Genomic DNA, 26,393 nt, shown 5'->3' with positions numbered 1-26,393 from the left:
GTGGGTGTGTCCGTGTGTGTGTGTTTGCCTGTGTGTGTACATGTGCGTGCATGTTTGTGCATATGTACTTGCTTGTGGTTGTGTTTGTGCATGTTTGTGTTCGTACATGTACGTGGGTGTTTGTGTGTGTATGTACTATACATGTGCATGTGTTCGTCTATGTACATGTGCGTGTCTGTGTGTATGCACATATATGTGCGTGTGTGTTTGTACATGCATATACAGTATGTACTGTATAAGTTTCCAACAAGGAAGATAGCACCAGAGTGATGAGACATAGTTCTAGAGTGTGATTGCAGATGGGATGAAAGATTTTCTGAGTGTGTTACTGCATGTGTGCATGCAAGTGTGTACTGTACGTGCATGTATGTGCTGTATGTACACGTGTGTGCATGCATGCATTATATGTGCATGTATCTACTGTATGTACATGTGTGCAAAGGGTGTGTGTGCATGCATGGGTGTATGTGCATGCATGTGTACGTGTGTGTGCAGTCGTGTGTGTGCATGTGTATACTGTATGTGCACGCGTGTGTGTGCATGCATGTGTACTGCATGTGCACGTGTGTGTGTGCATGCATGTGTACTGCATGTGCACGTGTGTGTATGTGTATGTGCAGCAGGGAGGTGCGACTGCTTTTCTCGTCTCCATTAGAGGGGGGAACCAGTTCCTTTGCGAATGTGCTTTTTATGCTTCAAGCAGCTCATCCGTCGAGTCAGCGCGTTTTCCCATCCGCCAGCGTATCCCAGGACAGCAACCTGATCTGTGAGGTGGCTGGGGGAACGGCGCCCAGAGCAGGCGGGGCCCGTTGATTTTAGCAGAGGGCCAAAAGAAACCTCGGCCAAATCCTAGGATAAAGGCGTAGACGCCGGTCTCTCCACAACTGCTTAGAGCTGCAAGCCTATAAAGAGAGGCCACGCACAACATCCCTGCATAGAACTATATGCTTTCAAGTGATTCAACACCCGAACTTCACCGCTGCAAGTCCTGGTTGGAGTAGGGACTCAAGAATACAGTTCAACTCAAGCGTTCAATTCAACGGAAGTGGATCTGTGCTGCAGCCCAGTCCAAGTCAACAAGGAAGACAAACATCTCCAGCAGGGAAGAGAGTACTGCAGGGCTTCAGGAGACGAGACGTGGTTTGAGCTTGGTTGTGGTTGCAGACGGGGTGAAGCATTTCTCCTTGTCTGTGACTGTGCCATTGGGGGTTGAAGTGTATGGCTGCCTGTTGTGTGATTTTTAGACCCAACACCCTCTTTTTTTTATGACTGATGGATCCACCTGGTTTTGGCGCGATAAGAGTTTGGAGAAAAGGAGTTGAGACGCCAAGAAATAGGAGCTTCATGTTTCAACTTGGACTGTGCTAACCCCTGGTCTCATGTCAATAAGATAAAATAAGATAAGCCACTATAAAGCCACTTGTGTATCCCAAGATGTCTGCCGTCGCAACCCCCAATAATCCTGCATTAATAACGCTCTCTGTATTTTGCGTATATTAGTACCAATGGATCATTAGCTTCCCAGGTATGTTCGATATTTCCTTCTTGGCCAAGAGTATGGTTCCTTCATCTCTTTACTCCCGAGAATGAGCCAGTCCTCCTCAGTCATGCTCCAATCCCAGAGTTCCTTGGGGCCCGCACTGTTTCCCGCAGTTGTAGAGAGAAACATCGGCGCCGCCTGGCCCAATGGCGGAAAGCTGACAAAATGGGCACAAGAGCCCCATATCGAGAGACCTATTGAAATGCATCATCGTGAAATCACTGGCCAGCTCTTCAAAGGGGAACTGCTAGGCTATTTTCATATTTAGGGGGTTAGAATGAATCGGCATTGAGGAGTGCAATTCAGATCGCAAAAAAATGAAAATGTACACAGTAATGAAAATCAGAAGTTTTACACATCACAAACTAGAGGACAGGTCTGCGCAGTGCGTTGTTTTACGATTCAGAACGAGGCAGCAGGACTTCCGGTGAGGTGAACGGTCCCTGTGACCCTGTAAACAAGCAGGCTTGTGAATCCAGCTCTTCTAATCCAGTAGAAATACTGCTCTCCTCTCCCAGACGGTGTCACTGACAAATACTCCTCACTGGTTAACTCTGCCTGCGGATCATGCTGGAACATTTCTGCAGTGAAATGTCTGCTGCACAACCTGTACTTATACACTCGTACATCTCAGTACATTAGTCATGACAGGGACTAGTGAGCAGGAAGGGCCACTCATGTCACAATTCTCATGAACTCTCGACAACATGGCAACTTGCAGTACTTTTCACAAAGTTTGCAATTTTGTACTTAATTCTAAATTTGTCATTTTTTTCTACACCGTCAACTAATTTGTTTTGTCACTGAGATTTAATAACACGTCTGAGAAAATTGGGACTGTGCCCCCCCCTTTAAGTCTCTGCCTTGGGAATGAATATCCCAGTCTCTCACCCGAGTCTGAAAATCTCCCGCACGTGCCTCAAGTCCTCCAGATTGGTTAAAAAATATGAAGCGACGAATGTAAAGTTGTGAACTTGTTGGCAAGACGTTCATTAATCCCACACCTCAACTAGCTTGTTATCGCAATAATCGACCAAAAATCTTGTGCATTCGAGTCTTGCACCCTAGAGAGAGCTGTGTTAGTAACTGACGCAGAAAACAAAAGCTGCATCATCAGGTCAGACAAATACTATGTACCTACGCCGCCTGTCACATCATCTTCAAAATGTGTGGGTTTCCTCCCACTCTCCAAATACAGGCTAATTGGCTTCAGGGACGATTGGCCCCTGGTCTGTGTGTGCCCTGTGATGAACTGGTGTCCTGTCCAGGGTCTACCCTGAATTGCACCAGGGCTTGCTGGGATAGACTCCAGCTCCCCCTGCGACCCAGAATTGGAAGAAGCAGTTAGAAAGCGGAAGTGGAAAACAGACGCAATGAGCCCGATATGATGAACAGCACTTCAGTACCAAGAAGAACACGAGGATGTCTTGATGCAGGCAGAAAATAGCAACAAAGCGCTTCAAGCACATAGCTCTCTCCCATGGGCAGTATACAGTTTATATATAATAAACGTTCATATTTACTGATGATCATTCTTTTGCTTCCACTAACAACAACCACTATTTACACTTCAGCCATTTTATATCATCTGCAGGCTGTGTTCACCTGCTCATGCGGGAACAGATCTCAGGCGTGCTGACCCTGAGCTCTTCGCATGTGTCCTGTGTCTCTTGCAGAGGTCATGTCCAGGCCCACCCTTTCTCCCGTGGTGAACGTGCCGGCGGAACCGCACCCCAAGATGCCAATGGAGATCGGGCAGACCAAGTTCACCCGTGAGTCCACTGTCCTTTGAACTTCCCGTTCCGGTTCGAACCCGGAGCTTCGAGGCACTGGGATAGCTGCGTTAAGGGCTTCATGGCCTTACGCAGCCTGTGCTGCAAAAACACCAGCTCTCAGTGGGGAGGAGAGCAGAGTGATGGAGCCAGTTCAGAGAGGAGGTTATTAGGAGGCCATGATGGGTAAAGGCCAGGGGGAATTTTGGCCAGGACACCGGGGTAACACCCCTTCTCTTCTCGAGAAACACCCTGGGATTTTTAATGACCACAGAGACTCAGGACCTCGGTTTTACGTTTCATCCGAAGGACGGCGCCTGTTTACAGTCTAGTGTCCCCGTCACTATACTGAGGCATTAGGACCCCATACAGACCACAGGGTGAGTGCCCCCTGCTGGCCCCACTAACACCTCTTCCAGCAGCAGCCTCAGCTTTCCCAGGAGTCTCCCCTCCAGGTACTGACCAGACTCACACCTGCTGAGCTCCAGTGGGGCTGCCAGTGGTGAGTTGCAGGGTGTTATGGCTGCTGGTGAACAGGAGTTGGTTAGAACACATTTTGGCTATGTGTGACACCCGAGGAAGGCTCCACAACCAAAACGTTGTGTTTCTTTTCTTCTCTTTTCAGCATGTTCCTTTGCAGCCTATGTGTGCTGACGCAGCTACCTACTTGAATTTCCATAAGTGTTTAAAGCATACCTTGCTTTTTGCCCTGTTGAGCCAAACTGTTTCTTGAAAACATCCAGGACATCGGCTTCAACAGCATGGCTAGGCAGCTTGTTCCACACTCCCACCACCCTTTGTGTAAGGAAGGGAGTCTTTCCTAATTGCAGGATCCAGGCTACCTGCTCCAACAACATGGCTAGTTTCACTCTTCCACCACCCTTTGTGTAAAGAAAGTCTTTCCTAACTGCAGGACCTCTTCCAGCTGATTCTTGAAAGAAAGCAGGCTATCTGCTTCACGAACGTGACTGGCCAGCTTGTGCCACACTCCCACCACCCTCCGTGTAAAGAAGAGAGTCTTTCCTCATTGTGGGATCCAGGCTACCTGCTCCAACAACATGGCTAGGCAGCTTGTTCCACACTCCCACCACCCTTTGTGTAAAGAAAGTCTTTCCTTACTGCAGCCAGGCTATCTGCTTCAACACCATGGGAGCTTGTTTCATTTAAATGCACTTCCTCATAATTTCTGCTTGTGCCCTCTGTTTTTTTTTTGTGCCTGAAAGCTTGTGATCATCAGCTGCTCCGTTACTAATTGTTTGTGGGTCCCCCCCCCCCCTTCTGTGTTTTCCCCTGTCCAGAGACGGACGAATGCAGGCTGAACAGGAACATCTGTGGCCACGGAGAATGCATCAACTCTGCCAACGGCTTCGCCTGCCTCTGCAACACTGGGTACAAGGCTCACGCCCAGAGGAAGTACTGTGTGGGTGAGGAGCCCGTGCCCCGCCGCTCACAAGAACAGCCAGGGCTGCCCCTGGCTCTCAGAGAGTCCTGGGCAACATTCCCTCTTAGCCGTGCGCGTGTGCCCGTGCGCACACAGGTCATGAAATCAGTGCACATAGGAAATTGAATTGCACACAAAAAGTTGTGTGCATTATTTTTGCTACTTGATCATCAATATCGATGTTCTTGTAGTCTCGTACCTCCCTGCTCCTGTCCGCACGGACACTCGGTCTCTATGACTGGGCTCATGGAATTGCTGTCCCGGATCTTTTGGATCTCTATGCTTCTATGAGGATGGCTATATTAACAAAAAAATAATTTCAGGTTTACAATTTGACATACGCTCAATTTAGTGCGCACAAGGTTTTTGTCACTGGGGAAGAAATTTGCACAACTTTAAATTTCTGCGTGCGCAGGCCATTAGAAATTAGAGGGAACGTTGGTCCCGGGTGGGTCGGTCTGGGAAGGCAGAGGTTGAGCTCAGACAGGGACCTGGTGACAGCGTAATGAACCCTGGGTCAGCACTGCTGCCTGGCGGCGCTGGGGACCTTGGTTCAATTCCAGACCTGGGGGTGCTGTCTGTGTGGAGTCTGCATGGTCTCGCCATGCTCGCGTCCTACGGTGCAAAGGCAGGCTGGGAGATTAATCGGCTTCTGGGGCAATCGGCCAGGTGTGTCTGTGGGCACGCGCTGTGACGGACTGGTATCCAGTCCAGGGTGTACCCCGCCTTACGCCTGTTGCATGCTGGGATAGGCTCCAGCTCCCGCACGAGCCCGTACTGGATAGAGTGGTTAGACAATGGATGGATGGACCAGGATTCGTTTAACTGCCAGCTCACAGTTAGCACTATGCTGGGCACTGGGCAGCCAGGGTCTCTGTTCTCTTTCAGCTGAATGGTGACGCCTGTCGTTTTTGCCCGCTGTTTGATGACTTCAGCAAAGTCCTTCAACAGGTGCTGCTCCTCCCGTTAGGCGCAGTGGAGCTTGTGACCACCTCCTGAAGAGTGGGCACGCCGTGGGGGAGAGGGGGCTGCCCACAGGCATGGTGGCACTTGGGGGTGACAACCACAGGGGCACGGATAGGAGTAATAATATTAATAATAATGCTCACACTTCTATATCGCCTTTCCTGGACCCTCCACCCAGAGCTCTTTCCAGGTCCTGGGGATCCCCCCTCCACCCCCAGCAGTGTGTACCCCCACCTGGATGAGGCGCCAGTCCGCTCCCCACACCCCAGCTCTCAGTGGGGAGGAGAGCAGAGTGATGGAGCCAGTTCAGAGAGGGGGGTTATTAGGAGGCCATGATGGGTAAAGGCCAGGACGCCCAGTAAGAGGAAAGATCCCACTAGATGCCTGCCTGTTTGACTGCACCGGAGGGGGGGGGGCACTAACTGTGGTCCAGGCGATGAAATGAGGAGGCCTTCTCGGTTTCAGACGACAACGAGTGCGAGGCGGAGCCCTGCGGCAGTGGGCGGGGCCAGTGCATCAACACGGGCGGGTCCTACACCTGCCGCTGTAACCATGGCTACAAGCTGCAGATTCACCTTGGCAAGCGCACCTGTGCAGGTAAGGGGGGGGGGGGGTGTCCCTTAATTACCACCTGGGGCAAGACCCAGGAAAGACCAGCCCTTTTGAAGCAGGAAAACGTCACAAATACTCAACGAAAAATACGCGAAGCCAGGATAGGATGGGAAATACGCGCAAATAATTTGATTTCAACAAAAAAAAACAGTTTTAGCTGAGACTTTTAAAGTATGTCTTAAAAGTATTCTGTGCCAGCAAGCCTATCAACCTCCAGTACAATTGAACTAATTTCCTAACCTAAGCTTTCCTTCACTCGGGGAAGGTTAAAAAAAAACGTGATAACCCTGGCCGGTTATCAAACTTTATCAGGGACAAATGAAGAGAAAAAAAAAGAAAAACCCCATCCCCAGACACCACAACACTCCTGTTGGGGTCAGAGGTCAGTTAAAACTTTTCTTACACTGACACCACGATAAAAACAAATCTGCACGACAACGTAAAACGGAAACTACTGCATGGCAGAACCAGCGCCGGATTTTCCCATGAGGCACCGCAGGCACAGAGACTGGGGACCTACGAAATCTTTAGGGCCCCACGAAGGAGGGACACACTAGTGACTCACGAGAAACGAGCTGGAACAGCATTCTCTAGGTGCTCCAGATCAATAATCATACGCCTCTGTAGCAGCTGTACTACAAACTTTTTTTGTTCCCCCAATTCAAGGTCTTTAAATCTGCTTTTCTTGTTCAGTATTTACTCATTTCAAAACTTCATTCTTCAATTCCTCAACCTCTTTAAACACACAGTCCATGGACTATTTTTAAGACCTTCAATTCCGACGGTATTACATCTACTCCGAGACGTTGGTCTGGAGCTCCTCTTGCGTACGTACGAGTGCATCTCCATTATTTTTTCCCCACATCACCTCCAGTTGCTTCGCTTTTCTCATTGGTTGCCATTGATTTTCTTGTAGTGCTATACATACACGATGGAGGTATCTTAGACTTCTCTTTCGACGACCCAGCACTGTCTTTTCTCTTCCCGGTACTACTCATATCAAAATTCTTAAACTTAAAAAAAAAAACCACCTTATTAGCTGTTCTTAAATTATTACCGAAGTCTAAACAACTAGTGTTACGTCCTTATATTTCTGTAGTCAACATTCATATGATATGTCATATATATAACATCAGTGTAACGCATATGGTGGCAGTGGTGAGGGTGTCCACCTGAACCCTGTAGTGTTACATTATTATATTATATATTATTATTAGGAACAAGTAATAGGTTTATTCCATACTGAAAAAAAGAGAAGAAAGAAAACAACGTTTCGGCTGTGGAGCCCTCTTCTGGTGTGAGAAAGACAGGCCAGTAGGCAAAGGTAACTTTCTCACACCTGAAGAAGGCTCCGCGGCCGAAACGTTGTGCTCTCTTTCTTCTTTTTTTTTCAGCCTGGAATCACTTGTTCCTTTGCAGCCTACGCATGCTGATGCAGCTACCCACCTATATTATAATTATAATAAATAATGTCATAACGGAACATTCAGGTCATGGAAAAACTCACAATTCCTCCTCAGCCTCTCCCCCTGAACGCCATCTTGAAACGCTCCGCTGTTCCAGAAACTAGAGGTATCGCAGCGACGGGCGCCCCATCCATCACGGGGGTTCGGCCATGAAGACTAATTTCAAGTGCGTCACGTCAGTCGACCTCATTCCATCGGCGTTTCCCGCTCTTTTTGCACGTTTCGGAGTGAAAGTGCCCCCCCCCGGGGAGGGGGTCTACGCACCCCCACAATCAGGCACCTGGACAGAACTTTCTCGTTAACTCCCGATGAAATACGTCTCGCAGGCGCGTTTAATACGCGGCGAAGCCCCTCTACAAACGCAGAAACAACGGGCTGGTTTTTTTTTTCCCTCTCACGGACGCTCTGCCGAAATCGGTAGTTTGTTTTTATGAGAGGGGGGAGATTTCCAGTCGTCGGACAGCGGACGGCTCTTGAGTCTCCTCTCTGTCCCGTCCCCCCCCCCCCCCCCCAGACGTGAACGAGTGCGTCAAGCACAACCCCTGCGGGGAGAGCGGGCGCTGCGTCAACCTGCCCGGCGGCTACAGGTGCGAGTGCTACGAGGGCTACAAGAGCAAGTCCCACCGGCACCCCGTCTGCGAGGGTAAGCGAGCCCCCCCTCCACTCCGCCATCTTGAACAATAACAACACGCTTCCCTTCCTCTCTCGTCGCCGTCTCATTCTCGGTTTGGCTCGCATTTCTGCTTTATTTCTCTTTAGCATTCTCATTCATCTCTTCCTTTTTTCTAAATTTTTCTTTTGATCTAACTTTCCGTTTTTCCACCACCCAGTCTGCGGACGGCGCTGTACTTGAATTACATTCTAAATTGAAGACCTCGGTGGGGGGTTGAAGGGGCGGTGACGTTTCATCTGCATGTGCAAAATATTGTAAAAACATCATCCCCCCCCCCCCCCCAGCAGTATTGCCAGACTACGTCCTGTGTTGTCTTCGACTGTTGCTGAAAACACGTTGGACTCGTCTTGAATTGAGTACTGGAATGCTCTGCTCACTGGGGTTTCTAAATCCACACTGGGCAAACTCCAGTCTGCCCAGAGTTCGGCAGCCAGAATCCTGACCAGGTCCGTGGGCCAGTGATCACATCACTCCTGTCCTGGAGTCCCCGCACTGGCTTCCTGTCAGGTTTCGTGTCGACTACAAAATCCTCCTGCTCGCCTGTAGGGCTCTGCATGGCCCGGCACCTCCGTACCTGTCTGAGTTACTGTCTTCCTCCTCCCCACCTCACAGCCTCTGGTCTCCTGTCTGTCCCCCAAGCCTATCTACACTCTGGGGGCGACAGGGTCTTCTCCTGCTGCACCCCAGAGCTCTGGAGTTCTGTCCCTAAGGATATCGGAGAGCCACCTTCTCTAAACTCCCTCAAATCCAGACTGGCTCTGTGTCTGTCCCTCTGCTTTCCGACTGTATTCCAAAACCTCACTGTAATGGTCTCATCCTGCAGTCTCCTCTCACTGTGTCCTTACTGTAAAGTACCTTTCAGAAGCCACTTTTAAAGTTTTATTACCAGTATAAGCGCGAGATCAGGGTCTTCTCCTGCTGTGCCCCAGAGCTCTGGAGTTCTGTCCCCAAGAGTAGGAGAGAGTCACCTCGCCTGAGCGCTTTCGGATCCAGACTCCAAACCTCCTCCTTCTTCAGAAGGGTTTTAATTTAACTGGCTCTGTGTCTGTCCCTCTGCTTTCCTGCTGTATTCCAAAACCTCACTGTAATTGTCTAATCCTCCAGTCTCCTCTCACTGTGCCCTTACTGTAAAGAAACTTTAAGAAGCTACTTTTAACGTTTATTACCAGTATAAGCACGAGATCGGGGGCGCCCTGCTCTGCCGCGACCTGGCGAATTCCAAAGACGGGGTTCAGGAAAGCTTGAAGAGTGGGCAGCGGTGTGTCCCCCCCCCCGCCCCAGTTTTAACGAAGATGCTCCCTCTGCTGTGGTTCCAGATATCGACGAGTGTCTGGACCCCCACACCTGCCCCAACGAGCAGTGCGAGAACACGCCCGGTTCCTACGAGTGCGTACCCTGCCCCCCCGGGCACCGCGCCAAAGACGGCATCTGTTACGGTGAGCCCCCCCCATCCCGACTGTCCGAGGCCCGGACCCCCAAAATCGTCTCTTTTTTTTGTCTCGTCCTCCTGTTTCTCGGCAGCCTGGTGTGAGAGCAGAGCCGACAGATGAAGAGCTGCTCTGCATCGTTAAAGGCCAAGTCAGATCGCGTTTTGCGGTACAGGGCTGAGCAGTCGCTAAGAACGGGCACTGGCCCAGTCGGATATAGGAGTACGGGATGGCAGGCTGTTCCTACCAGCTAGTGATGCTCATCTCTGGTTTACTGATACCCGGATCGCAGAAGCCTCACTGTCCACATCGCAGAACTCCTCTGGCGCAGCCAACGGCAGCAATCCAGATGATTCCCTCTGCTCCTTTAGCTGGAATCCAGCCGTTTTCGTCTTTTCCCCAATCCTGATCCAGGAAGCCCTAGCACTCACACCTGCCGGGTTTTCATTTCAGCCCGGAAGTGACTTAATCAGGGGGATCCATTTGAACCCCTTTCTGCCCTGTCATGCGTCGGAGGTCCGGCTTTTATCCACTGCCTTTCAAAAGCCAAGTCACTTCTTATGTAGAAAACCTGCAGAGACACCCGTCAACCCAGCTGTTACTTCCATTAAGGCCCCATTAGGCCCGGCTGGAATGGAAACCAGCAGGTGGGTGGGCATTCCTCTCTTGCTGCTGTAGTGACGGCACTTCTGGACACGCACTGACGTATGCATCTGTTTGCAGCTGCCCACAGTGTCACGAGCCGGAGCGTTACCCAGCGGAGTCCAGGCACGTACTCTCGGATCCAGCTCCCTGCCTGCCTCCTGCCCCCAACCCCCCCCCCCCCGGCGCACACTGGTCATCCCATAGCAGCTTTTGAAGGAATTTGGGAATATTAGGAAGGTGGCACGGTGACACCTTTCCTGGGAAGAAACGGGTGCAAGGCAGGGTACACCCTGGGTGGGACACCAGTCCATCACAGGGCGCACACACACACACACACACACACACACACACACACACACACACACCCCACCAGGGTCAGTTTTCCCAGAAGCCAGTTCACCTCCCAGCATGCCTTTGGACTGTGGGAGGAAACCCACGCGTTTTGAAAATGAAGTGACAGGGGGACGAAGGTACACAGTATTTGTCTGTGACCCAGTGATTCAGCTGCGTGGAAACTGTGTTTTTTTCTTCATTGACGACCAACGCAGCTCTCCAGGGTCCAAATCCCTAATGTGTGAAATTTTCCATCAAAAATATTAATAGCGCATTATTCATATCGATAGTTCCCCCTTTTTTTCAGGAACGGAAACACATGGCTTAATTAATGGAATCGCTCGTCTCCACAACAATTTCACAATTTTCCGTTCATCGCTTTTTTTTAGTCAACCCAGTACACGACGCAAATGCGTGAGGTTTTCAGACCAAGGCACAAGACTGTGAGATTCGCTCGCAGTGCAGAGAGAGCACAGACACAGACACAGACACAGACACAGACACAGACACAGACACAGACACAGACACACCAGAGCACGGTTTCCCAGAAGCCAAGGCATTTCCCAGCATGTCTCTGGAGTGCAGGAGGAAATCGGAGCCCCCTTAGGAGACATGGAACACGGGGAGAACATGCAAACTCCACACAGACAGCACCACAAGGCCAGAATTGAAGGGCTCCAGAGCTATGTATGAGGCAGCAATGCTGACCACTGTGCCGCAGTGCTGCGCAGATAAGGAGCTAATAAAGAAAAATGATCCAGTAAGTTATTCAGCCTGAAGAGGTGAGTGTGATTCATACAGTAGGTCATTGCTGGTGGCGGAAGACGAGGCAGTTGCTGAGCAATCCCACGATGCACGTATCGGGCAGGTTGAACTCGCTCGTGTGACGAATGGGGTGGCCAGTTTGCGTCGGGACCTGCTCGGTCGGGCCGGGTCTCCCTCTCTAAGCTGACACGCTGGGGGCAGCTGGGCTCCTGCGCTGGGGTCTGCATGCACACACTCCGCCTTCTGGGTTTCGGGTGGCCTTTTCTTGACCTCTCTCGGCTGGTTTCTCTTTTAGCTGGGGGAGGTCTCGCTCCAGAAGCGGATGGATGTGCTCCGATACGGGCGACACTCCGCGCTCGCTGTCCGCAGTGTTGGGATACAGCAGGGTCTCCACAACCACGAAGGTCCGGTGCAGTGAACTGTTGCGAACAGCCAAATTCACCCCCCTGTACCGTAATTACACCATCGTGTACTGCAGTATATAGATTGATTGGCTCAAAGACATCAGAAACCCTCCCTTATCGGATAATTCAAGTACTAATGCGTTAGCTTTAAGTTAAGCACAATAAAACCGATCAACTGAGACGAACAAATGCAAACACAAACTGATAGTAATCAGCTAAAATAAAGAACATGAATCCCTCCTCTGCTGTGCAGCGAATGCCTGCAGTCTCTCTCTGCCTCTGTGATCAGCACGCCCCACTGTAATGAAGGATAAAACTGTCAGAGAGCCTGCAAAGTCGTCTCCGGCCTGTCATTCCCAGCACTGCTGACACAGAACCTGGAGCGTTGGCTCCGGTGTGTTACCCTGAGCAGGCTAAGCTGCGGGTGCTGGGGAGTGGGTAGCTGGGCAGGGGGCAGGGAGAGGCTCGCTCGCTCGCTCGATTTCGTCTCGCCATCCTGGTCCGGCACGGCGCTAATTGGGCCGCCGCACATGCCAACCTCGGGCTTGGTGTCGCCCCCCGCTCTGCTCGGCTTCGACCCGACTGGATTGCGAATCCGGGAAGGGTATATCTGCAGGAGGCCGGGCCCTGCCGTGCACCCACGGTGGCCGGCAAGGTGTGGTTGGGCCTCGAGGAGCGGTAAAACGGACTTTGATCCCCAGCGGGATCCAGGCGGGCCGGCAGTCCAACCCCCCACTCCTCACAACCTGGACTGAAGGGGATCCTGCGGGGGAACATCGGGCGGCAAGTGTTTCGAGTCCATTTCTGGTTGTTCCTGCTGCCGAAGCCCGAACCCGTTGAGGGGGTTCCTAATATTTTGGCCAGTGAGTGCAATCCAGCGGGAGGGAGGAGGCAGGGTGCTGGATAACCTTCTCTCTCCAGGGGAATGCGGAGCAGCCTGCACGTGCAGTAACGTTGTTTCCTTCCTCTGTAGAATAGACGTGGCCTGTTTCGAGGGGATGCTGGGAGCTGTCTGAAACATGGCGTGGGACGCTGGGCTCTTCCGACAGTTTCGTCTTTCTCTTCGTAAATTAAGGGTCTTTTCTTTTTCAGCCAGACACTGCCTCTGCACGTTTCCCTCGATAATAATCTCGGGGCTTTTTGACTCTAGTGTTCCTACCACAGTACATTTATTGCAAAGTCTGCCGGGCCAGGGCTGCTCTTATTGCCCAGTGCCGGGTGTGGAGACGCTGCTTTTCACAAAGGGTGGTGGGGGCGTGGAACAAGCTACCCAGCCATGCCGTTGAAGGCGGTTCCCCGGCTTCTTTCAAGACAGCTGGAGGAGATCCTGGGATTCATTAACCTAACGGGGCAAAAGTGCCAATCTCCTCACTTAGATTGTTTTTATGTTCTTATAAGTGGGATTAGTTATCAATTCAGCTGATGTTTCTGGAAGTAGGTCAAAAGGAGATGCCAAAAAACAGTTTGCACAACGTAAACCAGCGTACTGAATAAACTGTCTACGCTGGTCATTTTCCTGCAGATTAACACTGTGCATCGCCACCATTTTTACAGACTATTCCTGATCACTGTTTGCTTAACCTCTGCCAGTTAAAGGAGCACCTTTGCACTGTTGATCGGAAAAGTGTCCCACTGAAGTCAATATACTAATAACGTATATATGTCAAAATACATGGACTTTTTGAAAATTTATAAAAGCCCAATGTAAGGTGCTTAATTTAGTAATTATCCTGTTCAGTTGGAAGGTGTATATCCTATTTTTCCTGATGATTTTAATCAATCACAAATGGGCTGCTCTTTCAACAAGGATGATGGGCGTGGATTGACGGTTTTCATCAGGATAGGCCGACTCCAGCCCTCAAGGAGGGCCAGTTCCCTAGCCAGTTCCATTCCACCGCTGATCCTTACTGTCTTACGGGCACTTATCCAAGTAACCAGTCAGATCTCCTCATTTTTCACAATTTGACAATCGCTGATAAAATCGGCAGGAACATGTCTGGAGAGGGACACTTCAGAAGCATTGCAGTATTAAACACGTATCTATATCTATATGAAAAAAGACCATTTGAAAATATAAGTGTTCTACAGTATACTGCAGAAAAGTAGAAACACTAGTGTATAATTTTAGATATTTTAATCTGAAATTTCAGACATGAAAACTGACATTAATGTTAACTGTCTTAGACATAATTTTACATAATTTTGTACATGATAGTATGTATATTTGAAACATTTCCATATACATTTAAATCAAACTAATGTTAAGTAAATATTTTGGATGACAGGGTCTTCTCCTGCTGCGCTCCAGAGCTCTGGAGTTCTGTCCCCAAGGATATCGGAGAGCCACCTTCTCTAAACTCCCTCAAATCCAAACTCACAGCTTCTTCTCCTTCAGAAGGGTTTGATTTAACGGGTTCTGTGTCTGTCCCTCTGCTTTCCTGCTGTATTCCAAACCTTTGTTTTAATTGTCTAATCCTGCTCTCTCCTCCAGCTGTGTGCTTTTCTTCCCCTTACTGTCAAGTGCTTTAAGAAGCCTCTTTTAAAGATAAAAGAGATAAATATGATAAAAATATTTTTATTATTATATATTTAACTATATTTTTAGAAAATATAGTTATGTTTCCAGGTGGTTCTGCGTTTGATGTGGTGGATTGGCAGGTGGCTTGGACTCGGATCTCTTGACATTTTGGCTGGTTGACGTTTCTCTTCGGGGTGGGTGAAGGGAATCATGGGGGGGGGCGGGGGGAAGCAGGCGGGTTAACCCTCGCCTTGCTGGAATCTTGCAGACATCAACGAGTGCCAGACCCCCGGCGTGTGCCCCAACGGCCACTGCGAGAACCTGGTGGGCACCTACCGCTGCCTGTGCCACGAGGGCTTCGTCCCCGAGTCCGACAGCAAGGGCTGCCGAGGTGAGATCCGCCCACTCCCCCCCCCCCTTCGCCGTGGTGATGGTCTGTGCCAGCCCGTGACTCCCATCCCCACCCCCACCACCACCACTGTGCTCCCTGTCAACAGACATCAACGAGTGCGAGGATGCCCGGCTCTGTGCCAACGGGCACTGCATCAACACCGAAGGCTCCTTCCACTGCCAGTGTTACCCCGGGTACCAGCCCACGCAGGAGGGCAGCCACTGCGAAGGTAGGCCTCCCTCTGCCCTGTCCCATTCTCACCCCGTTTCAGCAAAGCTCTGCCTAAATAACCTGGGGGAAAGAAAGCACGAGTCCCGACAATAGACACCCTCATCCCCAGCTTTACGAGCGCAGTTAGAGCCCAAATTTCTTTTTCAGAAGCAAAACACCCGTGAAAGCGACACCCATTACAATACCCATTCAATGGAGGTAAAAGTCTTCGCTTCATTCCAAGCGATCATAACCGGACATCAGCCCATTGCATTTAGGTACTTTTCCAGTTTGCTTGGGTAGTTTGGCACCAAAACTGCTAATTGTGGGTAATAGCATGTAGAATTCACCAACACTGTTTTTTTCGTTTAAATGCATTATCAATGGAGAGGTCATATGGAGAAGTTATAGCACACATAGAACAGTAGAACAACATTCCTGAACAACATTTTGTACTGAACCGAAATGGTGTATTATGTTAGTTAACACGACTTGTGCAGTCTTTGACCGTAAACCCATAAAAGTCAGACATCTCTGGAGATTTCGATACCATCGTGTGCATGCATCATCAGATTAAAACTAGGAATGCATTGGGGGTATTCAACGTATGCATGCATCATCAGATTAAAACATTTCACTGTCCGAAATTGTTCAAGTTTGTCTATCAATATTATTGTTGCACTCAGAATATTATCCCGCACTTTAACTAGTGTTACACCCTTACCATGTCTGTGAAGACAGTTAGGACAACAGCCAGGAACAAGGTAGAATTATAAAGGAAGAATGAGCCACACACTCAGAGCTTGTATTGGTCGGGGATGTTCACTTGTAGAATAAAAATATTCGTGTGAGTATGCCTCCTTCCTTTGTTTTAGAACTTGGTTGATTAACGAGCTGTGGCACCAGCCCTGAGCTTCCCGACACAATCTCTGTTTAATTCTCACCTAGAGAACATCTGTATCTCATGATCAAATCATTTCAATAATAATAATTGCTCACACTTATATAGCGCTTGTCTGGACACTCCACTCAAAGCACTTTACAGGTAATGGGGATCCCCTCCCCCCACCACCAGTGTGCAGCCCCACCTGGATGATGCGACGGCAGCCATAGTGCACCAGAACGGTCCCCACACCCCAGCTCTCAGTGGGGAGGAGAGCAGAGTGATGGAGCCAGTTCAGAGAGGGGGGTTATTAGGAGGCCATGATGGGTAAAGGCCAGGGGGGAAATTTGGCCAGGACACCAGGGTTACACCCCTACTCTTCTCGAGAAACGCCCTGGGATTTTTAATGATCACAGAGAGTCAGGACCTCGGTTTTATGACTCATCGGTGCCTTTTTAAAAGTATCCCCATCACTATACTGAGGCACACAGGCCATGGGGTGAGTGCCCCCTACTGGCCCCACTAACTCCTCTTCCAGCAGCAGCCTCAGCTTTCCCAGGAGTCTCCCCTCCAGGTACTGACCACGCTCACACCTGCTGAGCTTCAGGGGGGGGGCTGCCAGTGGGGAACTGCAGGGTGATATGGCTGCTGGCAAGTTTCAAGTGCAGGTTTTGCGCATCTGGCCTCTACCAGACAGTTGTACAAAGAAAGATGGGGGTGAGGAGGCAGACTGTCCCATCAAGAAGGTTTTCCAAGAAAAGGACAGATCTCCTCAATTTCACGGTGCCGTATTTTGCCCCGGGAAGCTGTAGCATTGACAGCATTAGAATTAATTTCCCTTACATAGCACCCAGTATCAACATGTCACTTTAATACTGTTTCCAAAATGATTTCTAGTTCTGATGTGGCCAGTTAGCCATTTCAGTTCATTTATTTTGTGTTTTTTAAAGAAAAGAAGTGGAGATTTTTTTTTTGGGGGGGGGTGGGGGTGGTTTGCACGTCTTTGCCAGGAACGTCACTGTCAAAGCTGTGAGATCACTGGGGCATGTCCTTCAAAACTGACTCTTTATAATAATAATTATAATAATAATAATTGCTTACACTTATATAGCGCTTTTTCTGGACACTCCACTCAAAGCGCTTTACAGGTCATGGGGATCCCCTCCACCACCACCAGTGTGCAGCCCCACCTGGATGATACGACGGCAGCCATAGTGCGCCAGAACGCTCCCCACACATCAGCTCTCAGTGGGGAGGAGAGCAGAGTGATGGAGCCAGTTCAGAGAGGGGGGTTATTAGGAGGCCATGATGGGTAAAGGCCAGGGGGGAAATTTGGCCAGGACACTGGGGTAACACCCCTACTCTTTTCGAGAAACACCCTGGGATTTTTAATGACCACAGAGAGTCAGGACCTCGGTTTTACGTCTCATCTGAAAGACGACGCCTGTTTACAGTATAGTATACAGTATAGTATACAGTATACTCTTTGACACTACGCAACAGTATACAGTATATTAATAACGGGGTGCGATGAGCCCTCTCGACATGATATTTTAAGGGTGACGTCCCTCCCAGGGTCGCTCAAGATCTGCAGTGCATGTCTGCATCGTGGAAGTGGCGCCAATTTTGTGCCGGGAGGATTGGGCCCAGTTTTAATCCAACCCCATATGGTACCGGGTACTCTATACAGGCAAAAGCACCACCTGCAACTTTTCTATGGTCTGTTGGCTGTTTTTTATTTGATATTTTCTTAGTAATGTTATTTTATGTGGAATGAGTCATTGTTGCATGCCTGCGGCTTAAATTACCCCCTCCTGGAGATGAATAAAGTATTTGGAGTTGAATTGAAAATGCTTAGCCCCGTGAAAAAATTGGGCACAAATGAAATTTACGTAGGATAACTGCACCGCTTCAACTAGAAAAACGCACCGCTTGGAGAAATTAAATTCCTCTGTTCCAGACCAATGGGATTCGGTCATCCGCAAGATGTCCCTTTGAGGCCAGGGATCATTAACGTCACGCAAAACCACACAGTTAGAAATTACAAAAAAAAGCTAAAAGAGAAGTCAAGGAGCTTGAAAATGACTAAGAAGGAAAAAGATGGGAAATCAGACAGTTTATAGTACTGGGAGTTGAGCAGCTTTCTGGTAGAGAAGGATGTTAAGATCCTTTAAAGGTCTCAGTGGAAAACTTCTTGTCTGGCTGTTCCAGTGAGGAACCCAGAGCAGGTAGTTTGGGGACCTGCAGCAGATTAAACTGACCTGATCATAAAGACAGGGGTGAAGTCTGAAAAAGCAGAAAGTCAGTGAGCTAGATGGGACCCTTTTCCTTTCACAGCCTTGAAATGCCAGCAGCCATATCGCCCTGCAGCTCACTGCTGGCAGCCCCACTGGAGCTCAGCAGGTGTGAGCCTGGTCAGTACCTGGAGGGGAGACTCCTGGGAAAGCTGAGGCTGCTGCTGGAAGAGGTGTTAGTGGGGCCAGCAGGGGGCGCTCACCCTGCGGTCTGTGTGGGTCCTAATGCCCCAGTATAGTGACGGGGACACTAGACTGTAAACAGGCGCCGTCCTTCGGATGAGACGTAAAACCGAGGTCCTGACACTCTGTGGTCATTCAAAATCCCAGGGCGTTTCTCGAAAAGAGTATGGGTGTTACCCCGGTGTCCTGGCCAAATTTCCCATTGGCCCTTACCAATCATGGCCTCCTAATAATCCCCCTCTATGAATTGGCTACATTACTCTGCTCTCCTCCCCACTGATAGCTGATGTTCTGGGGCACTATGGCTGCCGTCGCATCATCCAGGTGGATGCTGCACATTGGTGGTGGTGGAGGGGATCCCCATTACCTGTAAAGTGCTTTGAGTGGAGTGTCCAGAAAAGCGCTATATAAGTGTAAGCAATTATTATTATTATTATTATTACGTACCGTCCGGTATCGAAGCATTCAGTCAAAGATTAACAGATTACAGAACAGCTTCTACCTCCAATAAGAGGTAATAAGACTGCTAAATAGCCGAGCTGCAGTCACCTTCAGCAAATCACCTGTAATGGCTACATTGACACACAGTTTTCACTGTATTCGGCCTGCTGCAATACTTAGACATAATGTATTGCATACACCCTGGGCGCATCGCAGCTCTATGTATATTGAGCTCTGTTTTGAGTTTATTTTATTCCATTTCTATTGCATTATTATCTATTATTATGTAACCTTTCATTTTCTGATTTATACCACTCCCTTTGAGCATGCCGAAAAGACATTTCATTGCCAGCAACTACTGCTACATGCTGTATTGTTTGTGCATTTGATAAATCAACTTTGATTGATTGATTGATTGACAGGTTTGGCTTCTCACCCCCCCTCCCCCCTCCCCCCTCCCCATGCAGACATCAACGAGTGTGAGAGACCCTCGAACTGTCAGAGGGGCCGCTGCATCAACACCATGGGCTCCTACCGGTGCGAGTGCCCCAAGGGCTTCCAGCTGGTCAGTGGGCGTCTCTGCCAAGGTAGGCTGGTGCTTGCCATTGGTCAGGAGATATAATCACCAGTGACACTAGTGGGCACAGGGGCCCCGTCTCCCCGACCTTAGTGTCCGACACGGTGATTGTAGTGCAGCAGAGAAAGCATGTCCCAATCCAAATGTTCATTTCAAGCCAGCAGCCATATCGCTCTGCAACTCATAACTGGCAGCCCCATTGAAGCTCAGCAGGTGGGAGCCTGGTCAGTGCCTGGATGAAGAGACCTCCTGGTTAAAACTAAGGTTGCTGCTGGAAGAGGTGTTAGTGGGGCCAGCAGGGGGCGCTCACCCTGCGGTCTGTGTGGGTCCTAATGCCCCAGCATAGTGACGGGGGACACTAGACTGTAAACAGGCGCCGTCCTTCGGATGAGACGTAAAATCGAGGTCCTGACTCTCTGTGCTCATTAAAAACCCCAGGGTGTTTCTCGAGAAGAGTAGGGGTCTTACCCCAGTGTCCTGGCCAAATTTCCCCCCTGGCCTTTACCCATCATGGCCTCCTAATTACCCCCCTCTCTGAACTGGCTCCATCACTCTGCTCTCCTCCCCACTGAGAGCTTGGGTGTGGGGAGCGGACTGGCGCCTCATCCAGGTGGGGCTGCACACTGCTGGGGGTGGAGGGGATCCCCATTACCTGTAAAGCGCTTTGAGTGGAGTGTCCAGAAAAGCACTATATAAGTGTAAGCAGTTATTATTATTATTTCCTGTGAAAGCCCGCCATTTTCCAGCACAAATAAAACTTCCCTTCCTGCTCTTGTTTTCTGGAACCTCATCGTCTGTCAGAAGGTATCGTAATGGGTTAGGGGGTGTGAGTAATTTCATGTAGGGCGTCACGTGGTAGTGATTCAAAAAACAAGAGAGAGAAGCAGATTAAAATCGGGCTGCTGGATAAAGTTTGCCTGTCAAGCAAATCCTTAAAAAGTTAAGAACTGCACATTCCCTCTGGTCAGGAATGAAGAAATGGGAAGGCTTATCGGCACATGATTTATTTTGTCTCTGGCAGGGCGAAGAAACCAGGCAGCAAATGTAAAAAAAAAACAACTAATATTTGCTTGCGATAATTTACAGATCCCAAAGCACAACATCTACATCTATTTTGTTTAGATATTAATAAAAGTGCGAGTTATCGGGGTCCTCTTATATAGTGAGGCATGAATACTGTATATAGGAAAATGGGGGATGTCGTTCTTTATAAAGTAAAGATCCTGTTCAATACTAAATTTCTTCCTCAAATGGACGCTAAATGAGTGGGGAACCTCTTCCCGACTCCAAACTTGACATCACTAAACAAGCGAGAGACGAAAGCTACACACATATAATCATCCATTATTTCCCTTTATTGATCCCTCATCAATTTCCCTTCGGGATCAATAAAGTCCTATCTGTCTATAAGAAATCGGTATTTACACATTGATAAGAGAGCAGTCCCTTACCTAAAGCCTAGAGTTTAGTGCTCAGATTAACTGGTGTTCCGTTCTTACGGTCTGTCAGTTGAGGTCTGCTCTCTTGTGGTCCTGATCCTTCTTCTGTTTTTCTTTCTTCTCTTTGTTAATTACTGTATCAACATTGGTCCGGTCTCCTCTGTTGATCCCCTAAGAGCGCTGACTTCGGGATTGATACAAAATTAGCTTAGTCTTAATTGGGGGGGGAGGGTAATTGCTTGATTTGCTGGATTTTAAGACAGGAAAAGAGAGGCCGTCTTTCTGGTAGCAAAATTTTGTACAATGACTGGAGGCCTCCTGAACTCCTGTCGCACTGTGCAGCTTTCTGAAATATCCTAAACCCTCCATAGCGTAGCAACTGCTTTTTGTCCAGGAACAGGTAAAGGTGTATGTGACACCCGAAGAAGACTCCACAGCCGAAACGTTGTCTCTTTTCTTTCCCTTTCAGCGTGGAATGAGTTTTTATTCAGCCTAGTACAGATCTTTAACTGTGTTAATATATTCTGAAACAAGGTCCATGCGTATTCGGTTTCCAGTCCATGATCTGTACGGCTCTGTGGCTGAACAACGATGTTTAGAGACAAGAGGAGGCCACGTAGACTCTCTGCCTCCTTTGCTTGTAAGGTCTGGATCAGCTTTGAGGAAAACTGTTTTTTTTATATATATATTCTTGGTCATTGTAAAGGTGAAATCTTGGCAGCCTTGCCTTCATGTTATTTCTGTCCCCTTGTAGACATCGACGAGTGCGCCCACGACAGGAGTCTTTGCCAGCCGAACGGGCTGTGCCAGAATGTGGAGGGCAACTATATCTGCCTGTGCCATGAGGGCTTCATCAGCTCAGAGGACAAGCACAGCTGTGAAGGTAGATTACATCTGTGATCTGCTAAAAAAGACCTGCCACCTTCCCCGCTGTTTCTTCGGCTTTTGTTTCTTTATTTTGCAGCCAGGACTCAACCAGTAAATGTATTCACTCGGAACACACCATGAGTCCTTAGGCCCAGACAACGCTGAATCAAACCTGCGTCTTGAGTTGCCGTAGCTGGGATTCCCTGAGCAGTAGGCATTCTGCCAAAGGGGTAGGAGGAACGTTAGTCAGCCAGGGCCTTCATGGCGATTTGGTTAAACGGTGACCCGCCGAAACACATGACATCATCACTCGGTGCTACCCATCCCATAAGGCATGCCGGAATGGCCGGGTCATCAAAAAGCCGAATGTTATCGGCTTTGTCGGGCATTCCTAATGTGACACAAAGGCGTGCAGTGATGAGCTGGGCTCATACAGGTGGGCCAACGTGTCAACTCTTGAGAATCAAAGAAGTGTCTCGGGGTGCATTCCTCACATGGAAATGAGAGGATTCAGTAGCACCTTAAGGGAGCTGATTTTTCTCATCATACAGGAGAACAAAACCAGACGGAGAGTGGCCACACCCAGGGAGATAGAACTGTGATATCTCGGGTTAGGCACAACAAGGGAGACTGTTCAAGTAAAGAGGAAAATTAAAACTGAAGGTTGCCGTTTCTAACTGCCAGATGACCGAAGTTCAAGACTTGTCCTCTGGCCAAACAGGATCTGCCAGTGATTTAAAAATCTATTTAATCAAGATGTAACAGGGAAAGTGGAACAGCAAAGGTTGAGGACTTAACTCAGGCAGGAAGGGTAAGATATCAGGTTGGTCTGAAACTTAGTAAGTACCTCCCATATAAATATCTGAGAGAAGATGGGTTTAATGTGTTTGAATCCTCCACAAGGCTACATGACAGGAGGGTCTGTTATACCTAGATACTAACAGTCATGGATTGGAATTCCAAAGGAATGATAAAGACCTCCTCTTGATGTCCTTCAACAAACAGGCCACCATCAGCCTTCTAATCCGGTAGAGCGAAGCACTGAATTGAGGAGCTGTCTTCACTTCAAGCTAGCACTTACCCTGCAAGCAACAGGAGCTGCTTCCCTATGGATAAGGCTCACCCCCAACGATGCTCTCCCTGTGGTGTAACCCGGTTTCTGGGGAGAATCCCAGTCGCAATGATGCTGTCCAGATCTAAACCACCCGAGGAATGCCTGAATCCTCTGATCTGCCTTTCATCAGCTGAGCCACACTCAGGTGTCCCTGCTTTTTAAAATCCCCTGATCCCAGCATCCAAGTACAGATTTCATTACACCTTTAAGAAAGCAGTAAGCTCAAAACCCTGGTCTGGTCCTTGTGAGAAGAAGTGTTTGCAGATTTTTTTTATCGCAGCTCTCTAAAATCACCTCTGTAACTGATCAGCATTTGAATCAATCCATGTCTTTAAACGTGATTAGCTGGGAATTCATCATGCATTGGATCTGTGTGTTTCAAAGCGATAAGCTGGGAAATCAAGTGTTGGATTTTCCACCCGCTAACAGGAAACATGAGCTGGCAGGTTGTTGGTGATGTTGTTTCCATACCACTGCTCACTAAGAGAGGAACCACATTCAGAGAACTGAGAAGACGTGTGCGCTCCTTTGGCTTGGGGTGGAATAAACAGGCACCTTGCTACACCCCGCTAAAAGGATCCTCACCAGATCCAGTGCTAAAGACTCCCTGAAACAAATCTTCTCCTTCTGAAACCAAGACCTTTGCTTCGAGTGCACAGAATTGCAAGAGGAAACAAGGACTGCTCAGACCATGGGCAGCTGGAGAACATGCTTTTATACAAGGAGGTCACGAGTGAAGGCAAGCTAGCCAGCTTTGTAGTGGCCGCTGCTTATATGGGGGGAAAAGCAGCGGTTCGAGGATGCAGCACAGTGGATACGAGCAAGCAAACAGTCCAGAGTTGTGGTCTAACAAAGGAAGAATGAAATCGAAGTAGACTCGAGAGCGAAGCACAAGTGGAAAGGTGAAATTGAGACAAAGGTAGGCTAGGAAGCCAATAGAGTAACACACGGGAGGGAACACAAAGCTTGGGAACTCAGCTGTGGTTCAGAGCAAAATTCTATAACAGAGCCCAGAGCACTGCTAAGATACTGGTTGCCAGGGTTACGTGATCCGACAGGAAGCCTGCTCTACCTGAGATGGGTTGGGTCATAAATGGTGGACAGGTGGAACAGGCTTCCTGTCGGATCAGGTAACCCCTGCAACCAGTAGAAACTCCTCTGGATGCTGTGGCAATGCTAGCTGGGGGGCTCAGTGGTGATCCAGAGAGGGGGGGGTGCCAGCATTACAAGCTCCTGTTTTCTTCCGCAGAGATTGAGACGGACGACGACGACAAGAAGGAGTGCTATCTGAACCTGGACGACACAGTATTCTGCGACAGTGTCCTGGCCGTCAACATCACCAAGCAGGAATGCTGCTGCACCGTCGGGGTGGGCTGGGGGGACAGGTGCGAGATCTACCCCTGTCCCGTCCACAATTCCGGTACGACCGTCTACTCCCCCCACCCTTAACTCAGCCCACTTCTGTGTGTGTGTCCAGTTATGCAACAAGCCTTTAAAATGAATGGGGAAATATATTAAATTCAGTCTTATCAGTTCAAACGTCAGTGCAGCTTTATTTCCACCAATAACGTGCAAAAAGATAAGAGACTGATACTAAGCAATGAGGCCTAATTAAATTGGTTCTGAAGCTAGGCAGTATCAAAGCTTTCTAACTTTGCTAAATTAGATCTAGTCGTGATTCTTTCTATTTAAACTTCTGTTCATCATTGAGCAGGATCAGTCACCCCAGTCACATAAAAAAGAATGGTATAGCAGGGTCTAGACATTTGCGAAGGTTTGGTGCAGAGAACCATCGCCGGTTGCCAGATTCACATACAACTAAGTCTAAGTCATTTATACCACCACATAATCTACTGCAGTTTATAGTATAGTACTCAGTTTAAAAGACATAAGTAAAGCTCTTATATAACAAAACACTAATGCATTGGCTTTCAGTTAAGTAAAATAAAACTGATCAACTAAAACAAACAACAGCAATCACAAATGTGTAGTAATCAGCTACAATAAACAACGTGAATCCCTCTCTCTCTCTCTGCTCTGTGATCAGCATGCCCCACTGTAATGAAGTGGGCAATAAAACTGTCATTCCCCATACAGCTGACACAGAACCTGGAGCGTCCATTCCAGTGCAGGCTGAGCTGCTGGTACTTGGGCAGCTCAGAAACTACTACAGATTCATCTCAGATTCATATCTTCTGTGCAAGATCATTTGGACATTGAAATGAGCAACCTTTGTCTCATTTTTATCCAGCTCTGCTCTGATTCCAGCCCAAACCCCCCAGTGGACAGACTAAATCATTCATTTTGCAGACATTGAGACCCTGCTTGTATGAACAGGCATACCCTCAGTGTTCTCATGAATAGATCGAGGACAGGCACAGCACAGGACAAGGCAGAAGAACATATGGACCTGGAGAATATAAATTCCAGCATCTAGTTTCAGAGAAAGTCGTTGTGCTGCCTGCTAGCTTGACATAAGAGAACGGTCTAACGGTCTAAGGTGTTTGTTTCAGTCATCCTGGAACACAATAATAATAATAATAATAATAATAATAATAATAATAATAATAGAATGGTGAAATAACAATTCACTTATGGAAAGGTGTAACCAGTAAAAAAACGGTGTACATCTGGACCAGCAGTGTGAACCCAAATGAGCCTTCCATCCTTTTTTAAACAGCTTCTTCCATTTTAGGGTCACAGAGGAGCTGGGGCCTATCCCAGCAAGAGCCAGTACATCGCAGGGCACACACTGACACATACACACACTCATATCAGGGCAGAAGCCAGTTAACCTACTAGCACGTCTCTGGGCTGTGGGAGGAAACCCACATGATCACAGGGGGAACATGCAAACTCCACCCAGACAAGCACCCCAGGTCCACATCTGAACCCAGGGCCCAAGCGCTGCGAGGCAGCAGTGCTTTAAACTGTGACACCGTCGTGTTCTTTCCCTGAAGCTCCTTTCCGATGCTTGTTTTCCGCAGCGGAGTTCCACTCCCTGTGTCCGATTGGAAGAGGCTTCTACATCGAGGAGAGCATCACAGAGTATGGGCTGCCAGCGCACAGAGGTAGGTTCTCGCTAAAACAAGAGATACATACACACCAATATTTCTGTTATACAGCTGAACTTCCCCCTCCAAAACAAGCTGTTTTGTTTGTTTTGTCTTAGACAGCACAAAATGTATTACTTAATGTAATTAATGTGCCCGACATGTTGATTGTTGGAGTGCACTATAGAGATCCTGCAGATTTAATTTCTCCGCATAAGTGCTTCAATAAACTGCTTGTCAACAACAACAGCCACCCTTCTCCAGCATTGTGGTGGAAAATGCAAAGTCTAATTGTATTCAAACAAAAGCTGAAGCTCAGCAGCTGTGAGCCTGGCCTGTACCTGACTGGGAAACCTCCTGGGAAAGATAAAGGTGCTGC

General features: G+C 48.7%; 1 protein-coding gene across 4 annotated transcripts in view; it reads left to right on the top strand.

Annotated features, from left to right (window-relative positions):
• ltbp3 (latent transforming growth factor beta binding protein 3) overlaps positions 1-26,393 on the top strand; it is a 101,974-nt gene that overhangs the window by 51,869 nt on the left and 23,712 nt on the right. For 3 of the 4 annotated variants that reach the window (XM_069180277.1, XM_069180275.1, XM_069180274.1), the window contains exons 11-21: positions 3,217-3,312; positions 4,611-4,736; positions 6,185-6,316; positions 8,312-8,440; positions 9,787-9,906; positions 14,831-14,953; positions 15,060-15,182; positions 19,432-19,551; positions 21,735-21,863; positions 24,211-24,381; positions 25,949-26,032. In XM_069180277.1, coding sequence (XP_069036378.1) covers positions 3,217-3,312; positions 4,611-4,736; positions 6,185-6,316; positions 8,312-8,440; positions 9,787-9,906; positions 14,831-14,953; positions 15,060-15,182; positions 19,432-19,551; positions 21,735-21,863; positions 24,211-24,381; positions 25,949-26,032 — 1,353 coding nt within the window. The remainder of the gene's footprint in view (positions 1-3,216; positions 3,313-4,610; positions 4,737-6,184; positions 6,317-8,311; positions 8,441-9,786; positions 9,907-14,830; positions 14,954-15,059; positions 15,183-19,431; positions 19,552-21,734; positions 21,864-24,210; positions 24,382-25,948; positions 26,033-26,393) is intronic. The other variant, XM_069180276.1, reaches the window with a different exon arrangement.

The sequence above is a fragment of the Lepisosteus oculatus genome, chromosome 18, assembly GCF_040954835.1.
Source record: "Lepisosteus oculatus isolate fLepOcu1 chromosome 18, fLepOcu1.hap2, whole genome shotgun sequence".
In the NCBI taxonomy this organism is placed as follows: domain Eukaryota; kingdom Metazoa; phylum Chordata; class Actinopteri; order Semionotiformes; family Lepisosteidae; genus Lepisosteus; species Lepisosteus oculatus.
The sequence above is the reverse complement of the archived record's forward strand: the minus strand, read 5'-3'. Positions and strand labels throughout refer to the sequence as shown.